This window comes from Pipra filicauda, unplaced genomic scaffold, assembly GCF_003945595.2.
Source record: "Pipra filicauda isolate LSUMZ 115617 unplaced genomic scaffold, ASM394559v2 scaffold87_size3191425_pilon, whole genome shotgun sequence".
Taxonomy (NCBI): domain Eukaryota; kingdom Metazoa; phylum Chordata; class Aves; order Passeriformes; family Pipridae; genus Pipra; species Pipra filicauda.
In genome coordinates, this window is record NW_024105064.1 from 399,676 (window position 1) to 425,744 (window position 26,069).

Consider the following 26,069-nt stretch of genomic DNA (forward strand, 5'->3'; position numbering starts at 1 on the left):
TGCACGCACAAACAAGCTCGAGAGAATTCCCAGGCTTGGATAAATTATTCTGCAGGTAGAAGATATTTGCTTAAGACAACAGTGAGGGGAAAATACCTGCAGTAAACACATTTAGGGGATCAACACCTAAATGTCTGACAGCCCTCATATAATACAAAATGTTTCTTTGTGAGGGGCCATCAGATGACTTCATTTTGCTCACAAAAATCAGGTTGCAGCTCTGTAGGTCCTGTTGACACTGTTTAGCAACTACTTTGTGTCTGCCGTGTAACATAAGAGGACCCTAGGTTCCTTCCAACTCCCAGCACCCTTCACTATTCCTCATTTATACACATATTCAAGGCCACACTTTTAACGGATTGCCAGAAGAACAGTCTGCCTGAAAAGTGCTGATAATAATACACTGGATCTATAAATATTTATATATTTATTTATAAAGATTTACATCTATTCCCCCTCCCTCCCTTTACTACTAGGTCAGAAAATGAAGATGTTTGGTTTTCCATATTTAAAAGAAATATGGATATGCAGTTCTTCAGGGGGTTATCCTCATCCTCTCCCAAGGATCAGAAGAAAAACCCAATTCTCCATTAAAAGTATTTAAAGCAGCACTCTTAATTCTGGCACAACTGGATTACAAAGCAATTATACAAAGGGCTTTGCCAGCAAATCTGAAGGAAAGACACGCTAGGAAGAGGAGCTGATTTGCACAGATCAGCCCCAGGCACAGACCAAGCCATGGCACAGTCCAACTCACCATCAGGGAAGCTCCTGGGTAGTTCCAGGTGGTGCCCATGTCCATCACCTGCCAGTAAAGGGGTCTGTCAGTGCAGACCCTGTGCTAAAGCCCATTTTCCAGTGCAAGAAAAACACATGTATCTAAATTCCAGCAGGTGAATGCTGTCACAGACACATCTGCTCACACGTACCAGTTGTGGACAGGGTTGAAGATTGAGCCACAAGATCAGATTTCTAGTACAGTGTCAGAGGTTACAATGCACCCTCTCCTCTCATAAAAGCCAGACTTAGTGTCCTCTTAAGAGGGAATAAGGTGCCCAGTGGACCTAGGCAGGGACACAGACCCACAGTTGTAACCACTCTCTGGGCTTGTCCCCCTCAAGGGCTGTCAGAACTGTGAAACTGCAGCTTCAGCAACTTTGAACACTCTGGAGAACACTGGCCCCAGGACAGGATGCTCCAGGAAAGGTGCCTCTTTTTGCCACTGCAGTACTTGTGACAAGCTTCCCAAGGAAATGTTGCTACAGCTGCTGGTCTGAACTCAGCACCCCAACCAACAAACAGGCAGCCAGGCTGTGATCTCAAAGAAAGACCACAAAACATACCAGAGTTTTTCTATCTGACCCAAACTCACACGGATTCAGGAGTTCCTGTACATTGTACATGTGGACATCAAATCTTTTATTTCCTTGATTCAAAAAGCAAAGGTAGCATCATATTTGTGTTTGACATCGTGTCTGTGTCCCTTATAAAGCTGTCCTCCTTGATGACTATGGAAGATTAATTTCTGAGACAGAGTAAGAAATCTGGTAACATCAGAACATTACTAAGAAACACAAACACGTACCCCCAAAGAATTATCAAGGTCACCTCCTGACAGAATTTACCAGCAGTCTTCAAGGACTTGGGAAGAAATGCTTTCCATTCCAGAGACCTTTTGATGAACTTGAGCAAAACAAATCCAATCTCCTCCCTCAAAAGGCATGTTAGCCTCAACTGGGTCAAAGAAACACTGCCTGCTTCACTGGGATTGCTTCAGGCCACCAGGATTTCTTGGCTACCCTAAATATGTCACAGAAATGCCAAGTCTTGTATATGGGCTAATGTACCACTGATCATTTATATGGTTCCACAAACAGCAAAGGCTTTAGAGCAAACCTTAAGCATGATATTGTGAATGTAGAAATATGCTTCTACTGCTAAGCATAAGCTTGAAGTGAACCTTAACACAGGGAGCCCTTGGGGCTGCCTTTTCTCCAAAAGAAGCACTCAGTAGATGAGCTGATTGCTGTCTGTTGCTATAAAGACTAAAGTGCCTCGTATTCCATACATCCCTGCACTCCTGTCACGCTATGCTAGGTTAGAATCTGTCAAATTAAAGCTTTGCTCCTTTTTATGAGATCTGCATCCTGACATCTCTCCTGATGCTTTTCAAGCCTGCTTTCCAACTGGTCTGAATTTGTCCGAAAGTCAGGAACGTCCTGTGCAATCAAGAAACCAAGTAACCAAAGAATTTTGCTCCCTAATCAATAATTTTGACTTCTATGGAATCCCCCCGAAGTTCTAGCACCGTGCTAAGTGTGCTGTGATTTTCCCCACGAAATCCTGCCTTCGCCCCTCATCAACCAGCACAGCAAGCAGGATTTTCTCTTTCCCTGCCTCAAACACGACAGAAAAAAATGGGGGAGACCCCGACCCCTGGGAGCCTCTGTCCCTGCATCCTCACATCTCTCCTGATGCTTTTCATTTGTCCTAAAGTCAGGAACGTTCTGTGCAATCAAGAAACCAAGTAACCAAAGACTTTTGCTCTCTAATCAATCATTTTGACTTCTACGGACCCCCGCCTCCCGAGTTCTAGCGCCGTGCTAAGCGCGCTGTTATTTTACAGTCCTGCAATCCTGCCTTCACCCCTCACCAACCACGACAGCAAGCAGGATTTTCTCTTTCCCTGCCCCAAGCACTTCAGAAAAAACGGGGGAGACCCCGATCGCCGGGAGCCCGTGTCCCCGGCGGCGTGAGGGCAGCGACCCGCGGTACTCACCGCTTCCACCGCGGCGCGTCCTGGATGCTCAGCCCGGCACACACAAAAGCCATTCCGGGGGACACGGAAGGACAGATCCGGCCATTCACCCACACCCTGACAACGCGGGGGGCCTTTCCCTCAGCGCCCTCCTCGGGGACGGACCCAGACCCTGGCCGGGCGCACCCGCGGTGTCCCCACAGCCGCGGTGTCCCCACAGCCGGGCCCCGGGCCCCGCGTGGCGCCTTCCCGCCGCCGCGGGCCGCACACCCCGCCATGTCCCTCCCTCCCTTCATTCCCTCCTTCCCTTCCCACACCCTCCCTCCTCCTCCTCCTCCTCCCTGCCGGCCGTACCTCCGCGCGAAGCGGTAGAGCAGCAGCCCCGCGGCCGCGGCGCACACGGTGGCGCCCAGCCCGGCTCCCTCCATGCCGGCCCCGGCCCCGACCCGGCGGCGGCGGCGGCGCTTTGTACGCGGCGCGGCCGCCCCCCCGTCCCGCCCCTCGCTCGGCGGCGGGGGCGGCGCGTGACTCACGGAAAGGCCGGAGTCGTGCGGCGGGGCCGCCGTGAGTCAGCGCCGCCGAAAAAAGGCCGAGATCGTGGCGGCGGGGGCGGCCCCGCGGGCCCCCCGGCGCTGCCCGGGCCCCGTGCGGGGGCTGGCGGCGAGGGGAGGTCGTGCCTGGCCCCCGCCGTGCCTGGCCCGGGGCCCGCCGCGCTCGGGAGGCGCGCGGGGTGGTGGTGGTGGGGGGAGTCGTTGGCTTGACTAAATTTAGACGCGGCGCTTTCCGCGTTAGAGACGGACAGGCCGGGCGTCCCGGTGAAGGGCGGCCGCGCTGCACAGGCACAGAACATCCCGGGCTGGAAGGGACACACAAAGATCATCCAGTCCAACTCCTGGCCCTGCACAGACACCCCAACAATCCCACCCTGTCCCTCAGAGCGTTGTCCAAACCCTCCTGGAGCTCTGGGAGCCTTGGGGCTGTGACCAAACCCTGGGGAGCCTGGGCAGTGCCCGACCACCCTCTGGGGGAAGAACCTTTTCCTGGAATCCAACCTAAACCTGCCCTGGCACAGCTCCAGCTGCTCCCTGGGTCCTGTCACTGATCCCCACAGACATCAGCACCTGCCCCTCCATTTCCCCTCACAATGAAGTTGTACCTGCAGTGAGGTCTCCTCTCAGTCCCCTCAGCCGCTCCACCCACACCTTCCCCTCAAGGCCCTTCACAGGTCCCAGCTCTGAAGGGGGAAAAAGACTTCAAACATCATGTTTAACACCATTTAAAAAGGCACAAATGGAAAAGCTCTTCCCAAATATTTGTGCTGGAAGTAAGCTGTGCTTTTAAGCTTGTCTTAGCTATGGTTGGGCTCTCTTCACTGTTCCATTTCTCTCTCCGCAGATTTAACCACAGTAATGAATTCTGTGGAGTAACAGTGAATATTTCATCTTGACAAACATAAAAGGGACATAATTTTTTCCATTTCTCTTCCACTGTTTAGCACAGTCACTTAAGGATTGTTTTATGAGCCCAAGTGATAGGGATAGGAGGAACAACCCACCCTGTTATTTGGCACATGAAGACCTTTGAGGTCCTCTAGGACTTCTGGAGACCTGGTTATTTTTTCTTCAGAGGTCCCTCCCTTCCTATCAACTCTCTGTAGCACCAGTCCAGCCAGAGATGCATTGTTTGAAAGTTTCCTCCTTAAAGGAGCTAATGAGGAACTTGTGCAAAACCACTATAAATCACAGTGAGGGGCACAATCACAATACAAGCATGGATGCCAATTCTCAGCAAATGCAGGTATTTTGAGGGATATCACGATACCTAAAGGGAGGCAGTAAGTCTTACAGCATAAGGACTTTGACAAATCTTCAAAAGCCTCAAAAATGCTTCCAAAACTAAATTAACCAACAAGAGCAGCTCATACAATTGCAGCAACAGTGTGTTTGTAACTTCAATTTAACTGTTAATATATGAATAGGAACGGGTTCAGTCCTGGTAAAGTTAATGGAGTCATAGTGGTGACTTCAGATAGGACTGTAGTTTCATCACCTTACTGATAATTAAACTACAAAGAGTCTATTAGTGAAGCCTTTACCTATCTTCCATGAAAATGACTTTCTGTGGAAGCTGGAGAAGAGGAATGAAGAGTGAAAAATGCTTTTAGTTTGACTTTCACAAGCAGAGAAAGGTTGGTTATTTTTAAATTCAGGTATCGTTTTGGTAAAAGCTACTTCAAATTCTTTCCTCTGGTAATAGGCTTATTCCATACTCAGTGACATCAATGGGATTGCTCACAGAGCGTCACCTAAAAATGGTAACTCTTTATAGGGTTTAAGGAATCAAGGGCCAGTGAATTTTAAAAATTCTATTAGAGAGAGGAAGGAAAAAGGATTTAATTATGTTAATTCAGAAACTCTATTAGTTCCCAATATAGCTTATTAACCCTCTATCAAATTAAGACTAATTCTGTCAGGATTGGTAACAAAGCTTAAAGAACAGGAACAAAAATCCCACAGAATTCCTGATTTTCCATCAGATTTAGGCAGAACAAAAAACTGTTCACTTTCTCTTGCTTTCTCTCTTACCAAGGCCCAGACTCCTCCAAAGGGCTGGAGTTCCCTCCCCTCATTCTCAGAAGACATCAGCAGTCTACACATTTGACTAACATTTTAGAAGTGAGCTAGAGCACTGTACGTACAGAGGAATGCTAATTTAGGAAAGCAAATCTCAGAAAATGTTTCAGAGTAGCAGCACAAGTGTCCCAGTTCTCAAAAATAGCATCAGCACTGTTTGACAGTTTTGCCTCCTATACAGCGAGTGAAGCTTTTGCTGCTCATCGTCTCCATAAAAAACCCGTGTCAATTTTTACTCAACTCTTTCCTGTTTTAGCTTAGGAGGAACGTGATCTGTTTTGTTCAGTAAGACATAACAGAAATCAGTTATTTTTGCCTCACAATGAGGTATACACACAGTCTGCTGTCTTTGCTGTAAGCTCCTACATCACACTGATGTCAAACATGACCTCGAGTACCAGTCATCAGCTGGGGTCTGGTGCGAACAAATGGGATCTGAATCCAGTTATCAGCCCATTCTTTTTCTGCAGCAAAACACCAGCCTGGAAACTTTACCTGATCAAAGACAGCCCTGCTCACTACCAGGCTGTTTCTCAATGCTTCCCATGCTCCTTCCAAGCCTGCACACCACCATCTCTGCTGTGAGCGGGGTCCCTGAAGCCAAAGATGTCCATAAACACTTGTTTATGCTCAAGAACTCAGCTCCTGCTCAGATCACGAGGAGCTCATGGTTCAGGTCACCAGGGAAGGCTGAAGCTGGGCTCAAATGCTGCAGGGTTTGTCTCAGCTGCCAAGGCAAATGACACTAATGAAGAGCATAGTATGGCCAAAGCAAAACACAAATCTACACATTTGAGTTCTAAAACACTATCAGTAACAGCATTTCATATACTACACATGAATTACAAGGTACTGCTGCAAGTGGTAAAGATTATTAAAATTGAAACCATATTCTATTTTTTATGAAGAACTAATCTCAGGTATGCAGGATATTTGATTTTTAAGTGAAAGGCAAGAATTGTATCGTGAGAACTGTTGAAGAATACCCCTTGGATACTGTGTTCGTGAAGGGGAAGGCAGACATCACAGCTATATGAAATGTAAGAACTCTTCAGAAGGCTGCACTAAGCTGATGAATCCTCATTGCCTTCAGCAAGAAATCAGCTAATAACATGAAGGAACTATTTACATAGACTGGGGATTTTTTTGGTGTTAACTGCAGTGATGTGTCCACAAGATAACACAGTATCTCATTCCCATCAGAAGCACTGCTCTACAAGGATATCAAGTCAAGAGGGACTTATTCCTGAGTATCATATTGTAAAGTAGAATCCACAACTGCATTTATAGTATTTAGGACATAGCTTATCTTCTCTTCTACTCTCTAGACCCCTGACATTGAAGTATAAGACAAACATAGCTCAATAAAGTCCCACTGCAGTAAAAGGATACCTGACTAAGTTACTCCATCTCCTGGGATTCCCACAGGCCCGCCAGGCCACAATCACTGACTGTCCTTATGCTCTCAGGCCTGTGCAAAAACAAGGTCTAAAAGCCAAGTCCTGACAGATCTGTTTATACCCAGTAGCATAACCATGTATCCCAAATGCACAGGGGGATCAGAACTGTAGTTACATTTTTATGAAAAGCCTCCCAGAATCATATTGGAAGTGATTTTTCTAAGAGATTCTGGTGTGCATAGTTCACAGCATCAAAACAGAGAAACAAGATTGTCCTACTTGAACACTCAGGAGTGTTCACACAGCAATGAATGATGCACCTTGAATAAACCAGAACTACTCTCAAACTTATTTGGGCATTTAGGGCATTACAGAGCTAAAGGGCAACATGACACCAGTGCTAAGAAGACAGAGTTTCAAATGTCCAAACCAGTTCTCCTGTTTTAATACAGTTTTAATGAACATCAGTCCAAGAGATCACTTGATAGTATGAGGTACATTCCTTGACCACATATGGCTGTGCTTAAGGAAAAGGACAAACATATACTTAAATTAAATAGTGTAATTTAATTTAGTAGCATTTTAATTATCATCAAGTTAAAAAAAATTATAATTAACTATTAACGTTAATGACTCGAAACCTTTCAGAAAGCATGAATCCAAAAGGAAATATCCACAGGTGGTCACGGACTTGGAGTTTTCCCACCAGCGCTGCCACCTGCACCAGTCTCTTAAAGGACTATTTGTTCAGTGAAGGAATTGGTCTTCAGTCTGTAACTGAAGTCTTGGCTCTGCTACTTTGCATGGTCTTCTAAGAGATACACAATCAACTCGTAGGTGGACAACACAATGGCTGTGTTTGGGATCTGCCGGATGAGCTGGGCAAAGAGTCCTCTGTAGAAGGCCAGGTAACCTTCCTCCCGGGCCACCAGCCGAGCTGTCTGGATGAAAGCCTTGTACTTGGTGCCTTCCTCCCGCAGCCGTGTCCGTATGACCTCTGCAGAGCAGGGGAACAGCGTTAACAGAGCAAACCTTCCACCCTTACAGCTTTCAACAGCTCTTAGAACTACAGAAATGGTTCTCTGCTAAGTGTTACTCCCACATTCTCCTAGGAAAGCTGCACACAGCAGGACTATCGTGCTAAGAGTGCACACTTGGCTTTGCTACTTCACTAATACATACTCATAATAATTCTTTCAGCTCGAGTTCTATGCAGTCTGTCACAGTTCACACCTATGCTTTAAAAGACAATAAGCACTGAAGAGACACTGCTTTGTGTTAAACTACTGATTCCATTTAAAGCCATGTTCAGCAGGCCAAGAGACACAGGTCTGCTGCATGAGGAATGATCCTTCATTTTAAGAAACGTGCCACTACCAGGAAAGGCCTTGTATGCAAACCCCAGGGACAGGAAAACCTTCCTGTACCAACAGCCTGCCAGTACATCCAGCCATGGAATCCTGGACACACCGTCCTTCAGGCAAGAGGAAAAGTTAAAGAGTTCTTCATGTGGAATAAATGAATTGTTTGCTCATTGAAGCTACTACAGATCTAAATGCTTTACTGATGCTACATAATCAATATTGCTCTCTATACAACCATGGCACCATTCACATCTATCCAAAAAGAATAACACTGCTCAGCCCACAAGTGTTTCTTTCCCCCAACTTGATCACAGAATCCCAAAGGCTGTGGGGACTTAGCTACATGAGGCTACTAGTAAAAACAGAAACATTAGGCAAGCCATTTCTTTTTGGTGTTTTTTGGGTTGTTTTTAAACCAGCAAGTCCCAATCACCAACCTAGTGTCTCCCTAGGAATGGTGGGACCAGTACTGAAAATGCCAATGCACAACAACACGCAGTTGGCCATTCAAAGAACTAGGAATTTTCATCCCTAAACCCCATCATTTGTCTTGGATTACAGGCAACAGCTGCTCTACAGTTCTCATAAATGGAAGAGCTGACATACCGTGTGGATAAGCAATACAAGAGGCACAGCCCTTGGAAACAGCAGCAGCAAACATCAGTCCAAAGAAGTTCGTTGAGCTCCTTTCAGTCCCATTGGAAGAAGGGGGTGGTTGGACTTCCTTTAAGTGCTTTTTCAAACTTTCATAAATAGCAAAGCAGATAATGGTCTCAGAAATCCCTGCATAGGAGGCAGTCAGGCCCCTATAAAAGCCACGGATCCCTTCTGTTTGGTACACATGTCTAGCACACTGCAAAGCATTCATCGGTTTGGAGCCCCTGACTCTAAAAAATAAACAGAACAGAGCATATTATGAACAAAGAAAAGAATTAATATTCAAAAAACACCCACCCTTATGGCTTTCAGTAGTTTTTATAACTACAGAAATGGTTCTCTGCTAAGTGTTACTCCCACATTCTCCTAGGAAAGCTGCACACAGCAGGACTATCGTGCTAGGAGTGCACACTTGGCTTTGCTACTTCACTAATACGTACTCATAATAATTCTTTCAGCTCGAGTTCTATGCAGTCTGTCACAGTTCACACCTATGCTTTAAAAGACAATAAGCACTGAAGAGACACTGCTTTGTGCTAAACCACTGATTCCATTTAAAGCCATGTTCAGCAGGCCAAGAGACACAGGTCTGCTGCATGAGGAATGATCCTTCAGGCAGCACTCTGTTCAAAGGTGTCACCCTGTGAAGTGCTGGAATTAAGTCTTATAAATTATTTATAAAGTTGTCGTGCCTTATAAGATCCTTCTTATTTGACCTAACATGTCCTTCCTTGCAGGAGGGAATTTCCATTCTAAGCAGTCACATTATTAGCAGAGTCCCTTATTGCTTCGATATCCATCAGTGACTGTGAATCACTCGGCTAAAAGATACTGCTGTCAAATTCCCTCTCTGTCTTCAGGAGCTGTGCTTAACAGCAACACAATGCTGAAGGAGGCAAAACAACATTAAACCACTGCAACAGATTCTTAGTGCCTCCAGGGTGTTTGATGAAACTACACTAATGTGGCTTCTTTACAATTTAAACTCATCATCTCTCTGTTTACATGAGCATCAGCACCCTTGGCCTGCTGCAGTAACACACACCTGCACGACCTGGATTCAGTACAAGTGACCTTTCCATAGCCTCTGTTACTGCTGTATCAAAACATTTCAGTCCTTATTACATTTATCCTCAACATGACCCCTGAATTACAGAGGATTCTGTATGCAGGAATTTGGGAGAAAAATAATGTTGTGCTCAACTAAAGATTTACAGTGAAACCAGAGACTGAACCAAACAGCTCTCAAGGCAACTTCCACATCCTTCTCAACAGGATCTGTGCATCCAACTGACACAGGACACACAGAACCAGAACTTTTAGTCTGACCAGATGGAAACATGGTGGCTCAAAAGGTGGAACTGGGAGTCAGGGAAACAACTGGGCAAGCTCTATTGAAGTACAAAGAGCCATGAGTAAAGACATGGAAGTTCAGTTTCCCAGAGGCTCCCTTAGCCATGCAGTGGCATCCAATCTCTCTGTCAGTCACTTACTTCCGTTCCAGTTGCATTCTCGTTTTCACCATCCATATAGGATTCATCAGGGAATTTGTGATAAAGGCTGGAGAAAAGAAAAGAAAACCAAATGTGTAGCTGAATCCAGGCTGGTGGATTGTCATGACCTTTATTCCCCTGTGCAGTGATGCAGTTCCAGTCACCAGCTCTGGCTAGAGGTGTCAAAAGCCCCCCAGGTTCACAGCTTACAATCTCATGTTAAACTTCAGGAGGCATCAACCAGTGGATCCTTCCTTTTTGCACCTATTTTAACATGTATGTCACGTTCCTAAAGGCTGCTGCAGACAACATACCCTCCTTACTGCCTGGGTTTTGGAATCCCAGCTCCAAGCAAACCCGTGGGAACACACTCCTGTACTGGACTTGTGTTCCCCAGGGCTGTAGGTGGTGCCCTTGAGCCGCTCATTAACAGAACCCACCCCTAATTAAGGGATTCGTTTGGGAACGGTTATTTTTAGTGACCACTCTGATGACTGATGATTGAACTAGCAGAGCTCGTCTGCAGTATTTTTCCTACAAGAACAAACCATTTTCCCCAGCCTGGTAGGAAAAATACAGCATCCTGAAACAATGTGGCTAAAACAGTATTAGAAGTTTGCTGGTGTCCACTAATAATTTTTTTCATGCCTTCAGAGACATTACCAGAGCATTGCAGCTGGAAAAACATTCCAAATTAGTAAAGAACAATCTAGAAATATTTCAAGGTTGAACAGAAAAACAGTTCCTCCACAGACAAAGTCAATTTAGGAGCTTGCAAACTGCTGTTTTCTGGCACGTACCACCTCAGACTAAGTGTACATTTTCAGAACATGCCACACACTGGCCTTTGTACTTGTTTATGTACCACAATCACCCAGAGGTGTCAGCCAGGACTGGTGTTAGCCCAGGTCCTGCACAGACAGACAGCCCAGTCTCCACCTTATGATCCATTCTTTTAATTTCTGAACTATCTAGAGGGCCAGAAGGAGTCTTGTAGCAACAACAGCTTGGAATAAATACTTTAAAGAATTAAGGTGCATCTCAGAGCCACTGTCTCAGACAGCAATGCACCCAAGCCTGCGGAGGGCTGGACACAGGTACTGCTGCAGACCATGGGGAAGGTGAACTATAAACACAAACCTGCAGAACCTGCAGAACAGACATGCACAATGTTGCTGTTGGGCACAAACATGCTGTTGAATTGCTCTTTGGCTTTGGAGTAGCATCCAAAGTAGACAGCTCTGTGGGGAAAAAAAAGAAAACCAGTGTAATACAATGTCAAATGAGACAATTACTGTTCTGTTCTTCTCCCCACCCCTGAAAACCAAACCTCTCTCCAAAGAGGCCTCCACGTGACCACTTCCATCTACAAGGACACAGGAGGTTTTGTTTGGCTTTGTTGTTTTTTTTTTTTCCCTATTTGACTTGACACCTACAGAGTAAAAATATTTTACTCTGGGAGGCAAGATGGTCTTGCAGACAAAGTAAGTTAGATCTGATACCTACACCAGCTCTGGCACTATACACTCTTTGTAAACTTGGGACTGTCACTTTCCCACCTGGAGCCCATGATTTCCCTAAATTTGTGCAGCACTCTAACTGCATCAGCAGCACTTCATGCTTTAAACACTTAAGCCTGGACTGAAATAAAAGTTTTATCCACCTCAAATCCCTACAAATGCACAGGAATGGAGGAAGCTCAGCTGATCTGCAACAATCAATGGGCTGAGTAAAAGCTGCCTGAATTAAGTAAGCTCAGCTCACAGCTAAGGGAACTGCTAGAAAAAGGTGGATAATGGTGGCTACAATTTGAGAATTTCCATGAAGTACCTTATTTCAATCTTATGGATGAATGTGAAGGAACACAAAAGAGAGCAGGAGTGAGTTGTATGGACAAGCATGGATTGGATTCAGATCCCTGCTGCTGCAAAGGTTACCTGTACAGAAACAGGACTCCCTGCTTCCAGAGGGGAACATCCCACCTACTAGGTAAGAGGCCAGGCAGGATGTTCACCATCCCTGAAGTTCCCTTTTGAATGGTTCAATTTTAGGCACAAAACATCTGCCAATTTTCCAGTGGCCAATGAGTTTTAACATTTCTTAGACAGAAAGATCTTCAGCCCTGCCAAGACTGGGACAGCCACAGGCACACATAGAAGCCCTTTTGGTGCCTGTAAGACTTCCAAATGCAAGCAAATTTGTAGCTGCTTTTGTTGTTGCTGTTAAAAGAGGGACACACATTCCCTTCTGGGGTTGTGTGGCAGCAATGAGACTCCTTTCCCCTCAGCTGCAGTGTTTCATTGGAGAAGAATTCAGACAATCAAGGAGCAGACAGGCATCCCTGCCCCCTGGCATCCAGCTCCCACTCACTGCTGGGCACTGTTACATATTCAAGAGAAGCAGTATATTACAATAATGCAATTATTAGTCCTACAGACTTTTCTGCACTACTTTCTCTTGCTTTCTCAAGCACATAAGTGGCTCTTGCAATGACTTGGAATTTAAGTGCTGTATTTACTCTGCACCTTACAGTGTTACACAAGTGTAAACCAGATTTCTACCAGTGTTCCTTGGTGTGCACACTGAGCAGTACCTCTACAAATCTCACTTTACACATGGGATAACTTCATGGCCTACTATTTTGAATCACAAATGCACTGTTAACATTTGTGTTGGCATCTCAAATGTTACTTTTAGCAATAGTTTAACTATTTACCTTGATGGTGCAACTCCAACCAAGTTTGGACCCAGCCCTCGGAAGAGTGACCTTGGTCCTTCTTTTTCCAGAATCGACCTTAAAATAAAAACAACGACAGTATTTAGGTTAAAAGTTACATTTCTTGTTCTGTCGGGCAGAGAGTCAAAAGAACTATATAAAAGCAGTGAGTATTACTGTGAAGCTATAAAGATTTTAAGCTACATGATATCCTTCAAAATTAGTAGAATTATACACTACTGAATAAAACCACTGTACCATAAAATTCAGTGCACTACAGGCAAATGGGTGGCATATGGCACCAGGTTATAATTTCCATTCATTGAAAGCTGTCAGGAATTGATTCAAAGTTTCCTGGAGAATCCAGTGATAGCTGAGTCTGATGAAGAAAGGATATCTTTGGCATTCTCTGCATCTAAGCAATTCAGGAGTTTGCCTCCTGTACAGTCCTGTACAGAGACATGAAAAAAGAAATGCTTTTCCCTTTCACAATGACCCAGTGATGACACAAAGGTGAAATGTGGCAGCCATACCACAAGCTATGTGAGTGCACAGAGACAGCAGCTCTCCGAACTGAACTCCCCATGTGAAAACCATGCAAGAAAATCCAGATAATTCCAGGCTCCATGGGTAGTCACTGCACTCACTGGAACTGCCAGTTTTCATAATTTGCTCTCTAGGTCATTAGCACTGTTGAGAGTGTTCCCCACAGACTTCAAACCCAAGCTCATTAGACAGGAGGAGATACGTGAGCTTCTGAAACACTTTTTTTCTGCAGCAGAGTTGAACTTTCTGTATAAACTCCAGGGCTGAGTGTCTCCAAGGAGACAGATCCACCAACTACTTGTTCTTTGTCACTTAACAGTCACGACTGCAGATTCCAGCTGGGCTAACTCATCAGAATCTTAAATGGATTAGACAAAAACAGCCTGTCCTTCTGGAATGAACTTTTATCAGCAGCAGGCTTAACCTGCCTCCCTGGGTACCTGTTTTTTTTCTATTTACAGCAGTTAAGGGGTTTTCATACTTAACACCTTTAACCCTTACAGAGCAATTTTACAGGTAGGGCTCTAACGGCTGCTTCCACAGCCATATAATTTTCCCAAACCTGGAAGCCCAAGTCATACCCAGTTTGGCAATGAATGCACGATCAGGATTGAGAAAGGGCTGGAAGAGTAAAAGCAAGAGACTGAACTGCACTTCTTTCTTCATACATTTTTATTTTCTTAGGTTAATCAACAGCATTATCTGCTCTTCATAGATGCTGCCTGCAGGGGAATGACAGCAGAAGTATTTTGCTCCTACTTCTCAATCCTCTAAAGTAATCAGCTTGAAAACTTGGCAATACACATAGCTAAGCAATTCCTGAAGTGAAATGAAATCAAGATCACAGTCACCATATTTAACAAGCTTAATAAATATATTAAAAGGTTGACCCAATTTTAAACCATTTCCTCTCCCCCTAAAAAAATGAGACAGCCCCAGAAAAAGATGGGCCCAGAGGATGTATTAAGAACCTTTTGCCTTAAAGTTTTCACCTCCTTTAGTTACAGCTGCCTAAAGTCAAATGCTGCAAGGTGAAAAGACAGCAAGGGAAAGGAAATGCAAATCAAAGGCAACTGGCACTACCTCACGCATTCAGTCACGAACTGCTCTAGACTCACCTCTGAGTAGACAAAGAAATGTTTGGCAGGGGAAAGCAGGCTGTTTACAATACAGAAACTCAAGTGCCAGAATGACTCCCAGGCAGAGAGCTCTGCAGAGAATTTGAATTAGCACTCCACTGTTATATAACTGTGCAGCTTCTCCCCAGGCAGGCTGCCAGGCCTGCTGGCCTTACATAAAATCATTCAACTTGCATTGCCACCCGGTGTTTTCTTTGGCATTCCTGCTACCTGATCTCAACAGGACCTCTCTGCATCACCCTGGGGTGCCCAGGGAGCCAAAAGAACTCAATCCTTTTGCAGGAGGTCTGACCCATATGTCGATGGTGCTCTGGTATTAAACACAGTGGTAGGGATTGGGATGTCAGAGTTGCTGGTAGAATTTGTCAGCAGCTGTAAGATAAGTAATTTCACATTTGCTCTTCTTCATGAACACACAGTTGAAAGGTACAGCGAGAGCAGCAAGTGCTGCAGCCTGAGCCACTCAGAAGGCTTTTAACAGAGACTGTAATACTGGTCTAGACAGGACTGATGGATAATAATAATCAGCAAAGACAACATCTAGTAGCAGAGGAGAGCTCATTGTCAGCTACAGCCGAGAAGGTAAAAGCCTCCAAGTAGATATTACATTTTAGGGAGTGCTTTTGCAAAAAGTGTTCTCCCCCACTGCCATAAGTTTCAGTCTTAGATCATCCATACAAAAGTACAGCAAGCATGTCTTAAAATGTACGGGAACACAGAATTCTGGAGGTCACCTGGTTCAAAGCAGTGCCAGCTTCAAGGACAGACCAGGGGCAGACCTGCAGCACTAAGGGCAGGAATCACAAACCTGGTTACAGTGCTGGCCCATGGAGGTGAAGGAAAGGCTCTCACTTCTGTATTAGGATGCAAAGAGAGAGTGCTTCCTGAGAGGGATTAAAAATTCCCTCCATCAAACAGGTAAATGGGCAGCAATAGCAACAAGTATCTCTACAAGTTACTCAAAGAAAATCGGGAACAGCTCCAGGAAAAAGAAAAAGACAGCATGTATGACTTATGCAGTCCTTCAATCCTTTACCAGGAATTGCCCTCAGTTAGTAGGGATTACGTGTGCAATGCTCAAAGGACACAGCAAACACGATTATTCCAAATGAGTGACAAAGATGACACTTTTCAGTGTTGAAAAAGAGAAAAAAGTCCTTTCTGACAGTTCCCACAAGCTAAGGTACATTAAGATCTTACAGTCTGTCCTGTGTATTGACCCCTAGGAAATCATAACTACCAAAAAACCTAAATGTGAGGAGACAATTTAAAAATAACCCTCCAGGCTCTTATTCAATTTGGAAAGTTTCTAAGCACTGGAAACAAATTCCTGTGGAAGTTCAAAGGAGCACTCAGGAGTCCTGAATACATCTGTGTTTTTAAAAGAACCATTTCTCTTTCTGTGGCTGAAGGCAGAAGCCCAACTGACACGAATCTTTCCAGTGCAAGTCCGGAGCAAAATTTGCATTCTGTGTTTGCACAGAGGAAGGGAAAACTCGGATCACTGGAGTCAAGGAACACTGAATGAGAGGAGCAGCAGCACTCACTTGAGGACACTGAAGAGCCCAGGTGACACAGATGTTGGCCTGACCATCCCTTCACCACTGATGGTCCCCAGCTGCACCTGTGGGTAGTAGACAGTCCGGAAGGCCAGCTTGGAAGATTGAAGCCTTGTCTTTATTACCTCTAAGGGACACGTAAAGATGGCACCAACTGTTCCCCCACATCTGCAAAATACAATTTAAACAGAAGACAGAGGTTGAAAACCAAATCACAGCACAGTGTGTAAATAAAACCTGCAGACTTGTCTCCAGCTGGTTCTACGTGTTGGACAAATCATTAAGAAACAGGGCAATTTTGGCAGAAGGCAAAGGAAAACTGTTCCCATGCCCTGGGGGAAGGGAGAAAGTTGGAGAAACTGGTAGAATGATCATGTGTAGTGATGAGATTGGTAAACACAAAGGTGATTCCCAGCACTAACACAAAATCCCTGGCTGACCATGGGACTGGTCCCACGTTCTACCACGACGTGGAATTCTGCCTGTAAAAGCTTCAGAGGCATCCATGTTTCAGAGGTTGTTGTCCTAAAACAGACGTACCCTTGGATGGATTTTCTTATGGGAAGCAGGAAGCTGGCAGATGAGAACAAGCCACTGGGGATTAGGACACTACAGACTGAAAACACAACAATATAATTCTTCACCACTTCAGTACTTATGATTACAGAGGAGTAAATATAAAAACTATACTAAGGCACTCTTAAATAAAAGGACGAATGTCAACTTTTTTGGGGGGTTGTATAGAGGGAAGGAAGCTTCAAGGATGAGAAAGAGGGTGAGAAAACAGAATAACAGGGCAGAAAGGCTACTAAGGAACAACCCACCCCACTCTGATAACAGAACAGAAATAAAATATTATACACACACAATCCTATAATAGGCATATATTCATCTTAATACTGTCACTGAGCCTCATAAAAAGGACACTTGGCCAAGAATATAAAGTGTATGAGTCCTAATTTTCATTTTAATCAGTGATCTGGAGAGTGACTGGTCAAACCCATTTCTCTCTCTGCTGCTGTTCCTCTGTCGTAATTGAATGTCCCCTCTGGCAAACTTCACAATTAAACATAATGCTGGGCTTGGCTAAAAGGTAATAAAGTCTACATTTTATTACTCAAACACACCGGGATTTAACTAAATATTAGACTTAACTAAATACTTCAGGGGTTTTTTTTAAGGGCATTTACTACAACTGAACTGATCAGGAAATATTTTCTTTGTTTACACAAGTGTCAAAGCACGTGACAATTTTCCTTACAAAACACCACGAGTCAACAACTTAACTCTCTTTGAAATTGTAATTTAAATAGTTTTCCATGAAAGGGAGATGAATTTATAAAAATGATGATTTTAAAAAAATAATCCCACCTTTTTTCTTGTGTATAAAAAGCCCCACTGCTTGCTAAAGAACATTACCTGCACTAATTTGGGAACAGGGATCCATAGAAGGACATTAATGAATGTACTAGTGCATATTTCCTAAAGCCCCTTCTAGATGTGAACTACTTTACTAGGAGAATCTTTTTTTATACACAAGGAAAAGGGCAATAAAAGAATGGCAAAAAGATCCCAGCTGTAGATACTGACTTGGAATTGAAGGTTATAAAGGCTTTATCCAGTACAGCTTATTTTTGCTTGTTGAAACAGTATGTCTTGCATCAACAGAAACTCTTTGCCAAACCCCTGAAGTTTTTAACAGCCTGACCACCCTGGCTACACAACCACAGAAATGAAGGTCTTTCTAAGGTTCAAAAGGACACCCCAGACCTCATGGCCAGGGAACACAACTTCCTCACCACAGCTTTCATGTTCGGCAAGATTCTGTCTGAGAATGACCCCAAACTGTGCTTTTCAGATGTTAAATGCATCCAACAGAAGAAACTGTTTTCAGAGACTGACAATATGATTTAACAGGACTGTTCCACGAGTTTCTTCTCTAAGTCCTTGCTCCTTCCCCTTCCCTGCTGAAAGGGATAAAACCCTAAACTTGGGACAAGCCACACATCCACAGTGACAGACACCATAAGAATGGACTTTGCCTTCTCCCTTTGGAGCACTTATGCTTTGAGTGCTGCCTGAAGTCAGGAGTCATCCATGGAACTGAGTCCAGAGCAGCTGAAACTGTGTCACTTGGCTCAGAAATGACTGTGCTCACAGACCTTATCAGGGCTGATTATTTTGTGTACTGACCCAGGGCTCGGAGCCGAGGTCTCTGTGTCAACAAGAGCCTCCAGTTCAGCGGTGTTGTTTTGTCAGATGAACCTCACGTTGCTCACACTTCTCTGAAATTAGACCTCGGGGGAAAAGGTCGGTCAGGAATGGCTTCTCCAGCAAAACCTTTCCTGTTCCACACAGAACTCCGAGCAGAAAGTGTTTTGAGGATCCCCCTTCCAGGTCCTCACTGATTCCTTCCCTAAGATGTACATCCAACACAGATATAAGTGCATACAATTAACACCTGACTAATCAGCCTACTCAGAGCAATTGTAAGTCGATGAGAACTTGATGAAGAGAATTTGATTGCCTTAATTCCCAATTCATTCCTCTACCAATGCTACACTACTGGGTACCCTGTCTTCAGTCCTCATTTATTTCACATTTATCACCATTACAACAATACTTTGTCAGTAACAATTCATAAATTCAGAGCACTGAAACTCTATTTGCTATTTTCTGAACCACCAGCTGCTCAGTCTAGTGACATCTTGCCATACAGCTTTTTAGCCTCTCTGGCATATTCCCTCCTGCATCAGCTGTCTTCTTGCTTTCCTACTCCACTCCTTGCCTTTCATCCTTTTAGACTGATAATCCAGTTAATTTATGCAGCCTTTAATAATTAAGTACTTCTGGCAATGCACATGTAATCCTCTGATATTGAGCACAATGAGTGAATATTTGCAACACCAGTTTTAACAGCTCAGAGTTTATGTTGTCAGTGTGACATTTAAGAAAAAAAAACATTATCTAACAGAGCAATTCTCAAAGTGTCACCAGGGTGCACACACTATGTCTCAAATATAAATATACTGCAGATAGTTCAAGTAAGGACTTTGATGTATTGGGCAGTTTTTTCAGATGAGATTATTTTCCTCTGCATGGGAATTCTACACATCCCTCCCTGGTGTTGCTCCAGTCCCTGGGAACATGCCTGAAAAACAACACACTGTGCACAAGGGAAACACTCTATTCCTGGGGCGTTCCAAATGCCTGACTCTGGGAAGAAAGGAGAAACAACCTCAGCTACATAAACAGCCACAGACCCCAAAAGGTTCAGGGCTATGCAGGAAGATAAACTTGATTTGGGAAAATCTTATGCTGCAATTAAGGCAAAGCCTCAAGTCTTCATACTGCTGTGAGTCAGGAATTTTTTTAATCCATCACTGCAGAACAATAGTTCCAGAGATGTTAAGCAGTGTTTACTGCAACAGCCTCTTGCAAAAATCCCACAACAGTGCCTGAATCTGTCCTTAGTGAAAAGACAGAAACTTCCCTAGAAACATAACACAATGGCAGAGTATTTTCAACAGGTCAAACACGGTGATCCATGGAGAAACATAATGTATTCTACATTGACAGCTGCAGAAAAATAATTTACTTCCATAAAAGAGAACACTTTAAAAAACACACAGAAGATTCACATCTCAAAATCCAACTCCCATTTCTCCCTTGCTGCCAGCTTTCTGTCTGTACAAAGTCCACCCCCAATGTACCCATGACTTGCACTTGAAATAAACCCTCAGCACCCACCAGAACAATTGATAGAGATGCCAAGAATCTTAATTAAGAGTAAGACTTACTTCATCAGTCCTAGATTTAATCACTGAACAATATTCTCAGTACAAATAACAAGACAATGCTGAACGTTAAAGGGAGCCCTGCAAAACAAAGATCTTTCAGTAGAGTACCCCTGACTTCACCAAGATCACAAGCAATGATGATGGAGCTGCCTGGTTAGAGAAATCACAGCTTATAACCAGCCTGACACAGTTTGCAGTGGGAGTATATGAAGTTCTTCTGGTTTTCCAAACCATGCCACATGGTCTGACGTGAGGTGCACAGCAGAAACAGTGAGGCAGGTTCTACCTTGGAGATTTCATCACTGCACTGTCAATACTGTAAAGAAAACAATCTGCTGAATTCTCAGACGCCACAGGAAACTGAGTATCACAGCAACAGATTGTTCCTAATGAATTTTAAGATATTGGTCATTCAATGAATTTCCAGCTTTGACTGAGACAATCCACCTGTGCCCAGGGAGACAGATACCACTGTGCCCTCAATTCAAAGCAGCTGGGTGTCACCCACCTTCCCACATTAATGCTTCCAACTCTTACACAGGTGGCTTAAACAAGCTTTGGTATCTAAGGCTGCTTTTCAGAGCCACGGGAGCAAGGGAGCTGTGGAATTAGGCTTCAATTCCAAGATGGAAAACAGCCAAGTCACAAACATGGCTCCATTCAAACACTCCCCCAGTCTGCACCAAACTACTCCAGAACACACAGCACACAGTGCCTGTATGAACTCGGGATTAAAAGTTTCTGCCCAGGTTTTGCTCTTTGCCAGTTCTAGGAAGGGCACTGCAGCCTCCCAGTACCACTTCTTAGGAAATCCCTGTAGTAAACAGCATTACTCCAGCTGGAAAGATAACATGGAGTAACCTCTGCTGCTGCAGCTTTTCCTAAACAAAAACAAGCAACAACTGCCCTGACCTGAGCAGGGAAACAGGAACCCAGGCTTGTAAACAGCCTTATATCTGTTGTGCAACTTGGGCATCATTGTCCCTGCTGCCTCCAAAACCTTCCCAGCCCTCAGAGCCATGTTCCCATCAGAACTCCAAGACCCTTTGGTTTGCTGTTACCACTGGCAGCCTTAAAAGGAACTAACAGAAACAAAGGGGCCAATGAGTCCGTGTGCCTTGAATAACCTGGTTAATAGGAAACCACCTCTTTCAACAACTGCAGAGCACTTTGCAACATTCAAGTGCATTTCATCACCCCCAGGCTCTGAAGTACTAAACACTTCTGTTCTGGCCACTGAGATTATCTGAGGCTGGCCTGGTTTGTGCCCACATAAAGACAGTGTATTACATTTTAATCTCACACCACCCCCCATCCTCACCTTCCCAGAAAGCCATCGTAGTAGCAATAATGTCTCTATTCAAATTATTTCAAGTGAATGGGCTGCTTTATCCGCAGAAAACACTTTACAAGTGAACAAAGGTTGGCATCTTACACGACTTATAAAGTATTCTGAACTTCCAGCATTTTCTTTGGCTGTATGGGTAATTTTATCCAAGGTCCTGGTTCTGCAAGCAGCTTTATGTCACAGTACAACCCATTTGCTGTAACAGGGTTCTGTGAAATGAATTGCAAAGGTAAAGGTATGTGAAGGACTGAGGAAAAGATCTCAACAGAGACTATTACTCAAGCACTAACACACTAATTCTTTCTAAAATTCCTTTGGGATGTAATAGATGCAGCAAAATATTATCACAGCTGAGCTCCTTTAATCAGATTTTATTGAGCAAACATTCTCTACCACTACTACTATTAAAAAGCAAAATGCTCAAGGCAGATATGGCAGAGAGCCTTTTACCTAATTTGATTAGGGTTTCCAGCTTGCCTGTTAGTGGGCTGGCCCAGCACCCCTCCAAACACATCACCCATTTCCCACAACATTTCTTACATGTCCCTACATGGGCATTTTAATCACTCAGGCACCAGTTTCATGTTCCATGTCTTGTTCTATCCAGTGAGCCCCAAAAAGTGCATTTCTCACTTAAAAAGCAGATAATAGCATTAATAAATGTGCACACACAGAGAGAATATGGGAATTCAGGGCCTGAAACTGGATTGCATGGCAGGTTGGCTGTGTGTGGGGACAGACACTTCAGCCTTGGCTGGTGCTGGAGGATCCTAAATCTGCTGTCTCATTTTCCCATCACAGAAGTGATGGCACACCTTCCCTTGTCCCTTTAAATAACAAGAAATGCAGAACCAGCAATAGGTCCAGCACTGAACCTTTAAAGGTCCATTTACCCTAAAAGGGCATCTCTGTCCCCTGTGCTGCATCTTCATCTCTGCTTCAGAACCAGATCAGTCCTATCCCACCTGAGTGGTCAGGGGGGATATTCCCTGCTGGGTTCTCCCTGTAACCTCTCTCAAAACCAGACTGGACCTCGTGCCTTCCTGGGCCTGCTGCAGAAGGTGTTACTGGGATCCCTGGAGAAGAGTACAACAAATCACTGAGGAAGATGCTGACCACCAAGTACTACATTAAAACCCTAATGAGTATAAAATTCCTATTTATTTATAGTCTGATGAGTCACATGAGGACACCAGGAGCTCTGGATAGGCATTGTTAGTACCCAAAGAAGTTCCATGTGTACATCCAGGTCCAGCTTCTGTCCCAGGTTCCAGGTACTGCTCTGATGCAAGTGGGGGAAGAGAGGACTCAGCACAAAGTATTCAAGCCAGTAGAAGTGTCTCTGAAAAACTGAGCTCTGTTGGGTTTAATATTATATTAAATGAACCTATTGCTCCAAGGACATGTCAGAGGAGACGGAAATCTCCTGTTAGCAATCGAAAAAAAAATCGGTCTGCTATTAAACAGATTTAAACTGACAACAGATTTCATGTTGGCTTCCCAACTACCATCAGCTGACAAGCACTACGGAATATTCTATTACTTAGATAATTTAAGCTGCTAAAAACTTAAAATAAAATATTTCTGACAAGGGCAAAAGTGCACTTAATCTGTACGACAGATGATTAAAAATTAGTTTACAGCATAAAATTTTCTTACTGGATTACTGTTAAAACAACTGTCGTAAGTCAACCAACAGGGCTTTTTGGAAGGGATTTTGGCTGGTGGTTTGTGGGCTAGGGCTGTTACTTTAACACAACAAAATCAGTACGTTCGCAGGTCCTCGAAGCAAGAAGTGGCCTGGAATGCCAGGTCATTTGCACACAAGTACCAGGCCCTTCTCGAACTCCCCTTCCCCCCGCTGCTTTCCCCTTTCGGGAGCACTTGCTTTTCAGTGCCATCCCACGGACCAGGCAGTTACGGGCTCCGTGGAACGCCTCACGTTTCCTGCCACCTCCCCAGAGCCCATGGCAGCGCTGAGCCAACACCTTCCTTGCCCAGCCCGCGCCGCGGCCCCGCGACAGACCCGCAGCCACCCGTGGGGCAGCGCTTTTTGGGCGACACCGCTCAGCCCCTGCCCGGCCCCGCACGGGAGGGCGGATTTACGGGGCTCCATTTCCCCGCGCCCTGCCGGCTCCGGGCCTCGCACACAGCGACTGTCACAGCGACCAGCGCTGCCGGCCTGACCTCGGGCGGCCCCGCGAGCCCTCCCTGCCCTCCCTGCCCGGGGCGCCAAGGATGGATTTGCTATTTCTGGGCGGCCCGGCTCCTTCCAGGCGGCAGCGGGCACAGGGGGGGTCCCTCACGGCGGGGCACGGGGAGGGAGGGGGGGGGCAGAGCGTCCCCATCCGCCCCTCACGCGGGAGCCGCGGGGGCCGGCGCGTCCCTCCCGGCGGGGCCCGCACTCACCCGCCGGCGAAGAGGTGCAGCAGCGTGTTCTCCTGCGGGCCGCCCGCCATGGCCGCGGCGGGGCTGGCGGGGCTGGCGGGGCTGAAGGGAGGTGCTGAAGGGAGGTGATGAGGGAAGGTGGCGCGGGCGGTGCCGCCGGGCCGCGCTCGGGCCCCGCCGGGAGCTGCGGGCGGCGAACGGGCCGCGCGCGCGCACGTGACTCCCGGCGGGCGGGGCGGGGCCGGCAGCGCGGTGACGTCACCGGAGACACCGCCCCCGCGGTGACGTCACAGCACACACTCCCGCCTCGCCGTGACGTCACCGCGGGCGGAGGGACACGGGGGGCGACCCCTGTAAATGGAGTTTGCTAAAACTAAGGAATGAATAGAGCATTATGTGCAAATAGGATCTGAGGCAAAGTTACAGCTCTGGCCACCTGGTCCCCAAACCTCCTGGGAAGCTGAGGACCCCAAATGGTCATTGAGATTCTATAAAGTTACTTTTTTAACGACATTAAATAGATACCCAAGATCCAGGCAGCAATATGGATTTGCTGTTGTTAATATATCAAGGATGCTGGGCTTGTAAAATGGTAAATGAAGAGTTTTCTCTACAGTGTAATCCCATTAGATCATACAAATGAATGTAAGAATAATAAAATCTGGAGAGGAGATGACTCAGAAGGGAGCTGGTAACCATCATGGGTTATCAGAACACAGATGGCTCTACTAACACATCTCCTTTGTTTGCTCAAGATATTGACTCAGCCACCTTGTTTATAGTGTCTCTCACCAGCCCAAAAGCCCTCTGACCTTATCACAATGACAAAAACTTCCACGTAGGCGTAAACATTGGGCAACACATCTGTGGCAGGTGATAACATCGACACAACCCGGCTGTGAGGGCCTCTTTGCTGCGGCTGCCAGCTCAGCACGACAGTGGCACACATGCACACTGCAAATATGTAAGGGTTCACAGGGAAAACTGGGCCAAATAGGCTCATTTGCACACACAAACTACAAAGGCACAAAGGCAGGTGGTCGAGGAGAGAAGCAGCTGTGCCTTCTTGGCACAAAGGTCAAAGGAAAAATCAGTTTAAGCAACTGGAGCATATAAGGACCTTCAGAACGTGCACATGGGCTGGATGTCCTTTCCATCAGTTTGTTTTATTCTGTTGCTGTTCCTTCGCTCTTTCCCTGCCCTTAAACTCTGCACAGTGAACAATGTCCTGCTCCTGCCCATTGGTACCAGGGCAGTGGGGTTTTATGCCAGGCAAAGGGCTGAGTGGGAGCAAGAGCAGCTGCCAGGCCAAGGAGGGAGCCAGGGCCACGTCTTGGGTGCCAGCCCAAGCAGGGGGTGTGTGGGAGGCGTAGCTCAAGACAGCCACTCATCAAACAGCTTCCCAGAAAACCCTCTGGATTTCTGGGAAGGGTTTCCAGGAGGGCTGTCTGTGATCTGAGACCTGGGGGAGGATGTGTCCAGAGCTGTGTTCTCTTGAACACAGCCCCTGGAGTCGGTTCACTGGCTGGAATGGCAGGTCATGTTACAGTAAAAGCTGTAAGGCCTGATTTCCACATTCTCTATTTCCAGGCTGAGGCAGGACAGAGGAAGTTTATACTGTTTACAACTTCAGTGCAATGTGCACCCTACAGCCTGTGGCCCAGACAGAAGCAGAGATGGGCAGCAGTAGAAAATAGCCATAAGGGCAGACTGCAACCCAGCACGTCCCTGCCTGCCTTGTGTGAGATTTACCAGGTCTAGGGTGACATCTTTAAATACTCAACTCCTACAGAAGCATCATCACTCCCTTTATGCCCCTTTGTGCTGCCAGACATGCAGCAGCCACTGAAGTCTGGTACTTGAGCTCTCCTAATTCACATGGAAGCAGTTTAGGAGGTGTCTGACTGTGGGCAGCAGAACTGACAGAGCTGACTCCTCAGTCATCACATCTACAGCCCAGCATGGCAATTTAAATGTCCCTAGATTTCAGTTAAATTTAATACAGTGCAGCACCTAAGGTAGGTTCCTCAGGCAAGAATCATAGAATCTGTCCAAGACTGTCCAAACTACCAATGAACACTTTTTGTCTACCTATGAACACTTTCTGCTTAGTTCTGTATGTGCTGTAGGGTGTGAAACCACATATCCCAATTCATCCCCACTGAGGGTGTATAACAAGAAGTTCCAAGCTATTGGGAGTTTATACAATGATAGTAAAGTAAAACTACAGGCTTTTTGTGTAGAGCACTTCCCCTAAAGAATGCTAAT

The 26,069-nt window shown here is 45.5% G+C and overlaps 2 protein-coding genes across 6 annotated transcripts in view; both read right to left on the reverse strand.

Annotated features, from left to right (window-relative positions):
* TMEM201 (transmembrane protein 201) overlaps positions 1–3,611 on the reverse strand; it is a 29,473-nt gene extending 25,862 nt beyond the window's left edge. For 2 of the 5 annotated variants that reach the window (XM_027728578.2, XM_027728577.2), the window contains exon 1: positions 3,113–3,223. In XM_027728578.2, the coding sequence (XP_027584379.1) occupies positions 3,113–3,186 (74 nt within the window). In that variant the 5' untranslated portion in view covers positions 3,187–3,223. Of the gene's footprint in view, positions 1–2,779; positions 2,867–3,112; positions 3,224–3,291 lie in introns of those variants that run through there. The other 3 variants (XM_039390848.1, XM_027728580.2, XM_027728579.2) reach the window with 3 other exon arrangements.
* A 3,603-nt stretch (positions 3,612–7,214) lies between these two features.
* Positions 7,215–24,007, reverse strand: SLC25A33 (solute carrier family 25 member 33). Its single transcript, XM_027728652.2, has 7 exons — positions 23,823–24,007; positions 16,254–16,433; positions 13,022–13,099; positions 11,446–11,546; positions 10,306–10,372; positions 8,762–9,042; positions 7,215–7,788 (listed from the first exon to the last, which is right to left on the reverse strand). Exons 1-7 carry the CDS (start codon positions 23,870–23,872, stop codon positions 7,586–7,588), a joined length of 960 nt encoding a protein of 319 aa, XP_027584453.1. The 5' UTR covers positions 23,873–24,007; the 3' UTR covers positions 7,215–7,585.
* Between the last annotated feature and the right edge of the window lie 2,062 nt (positions 24,008–26,069).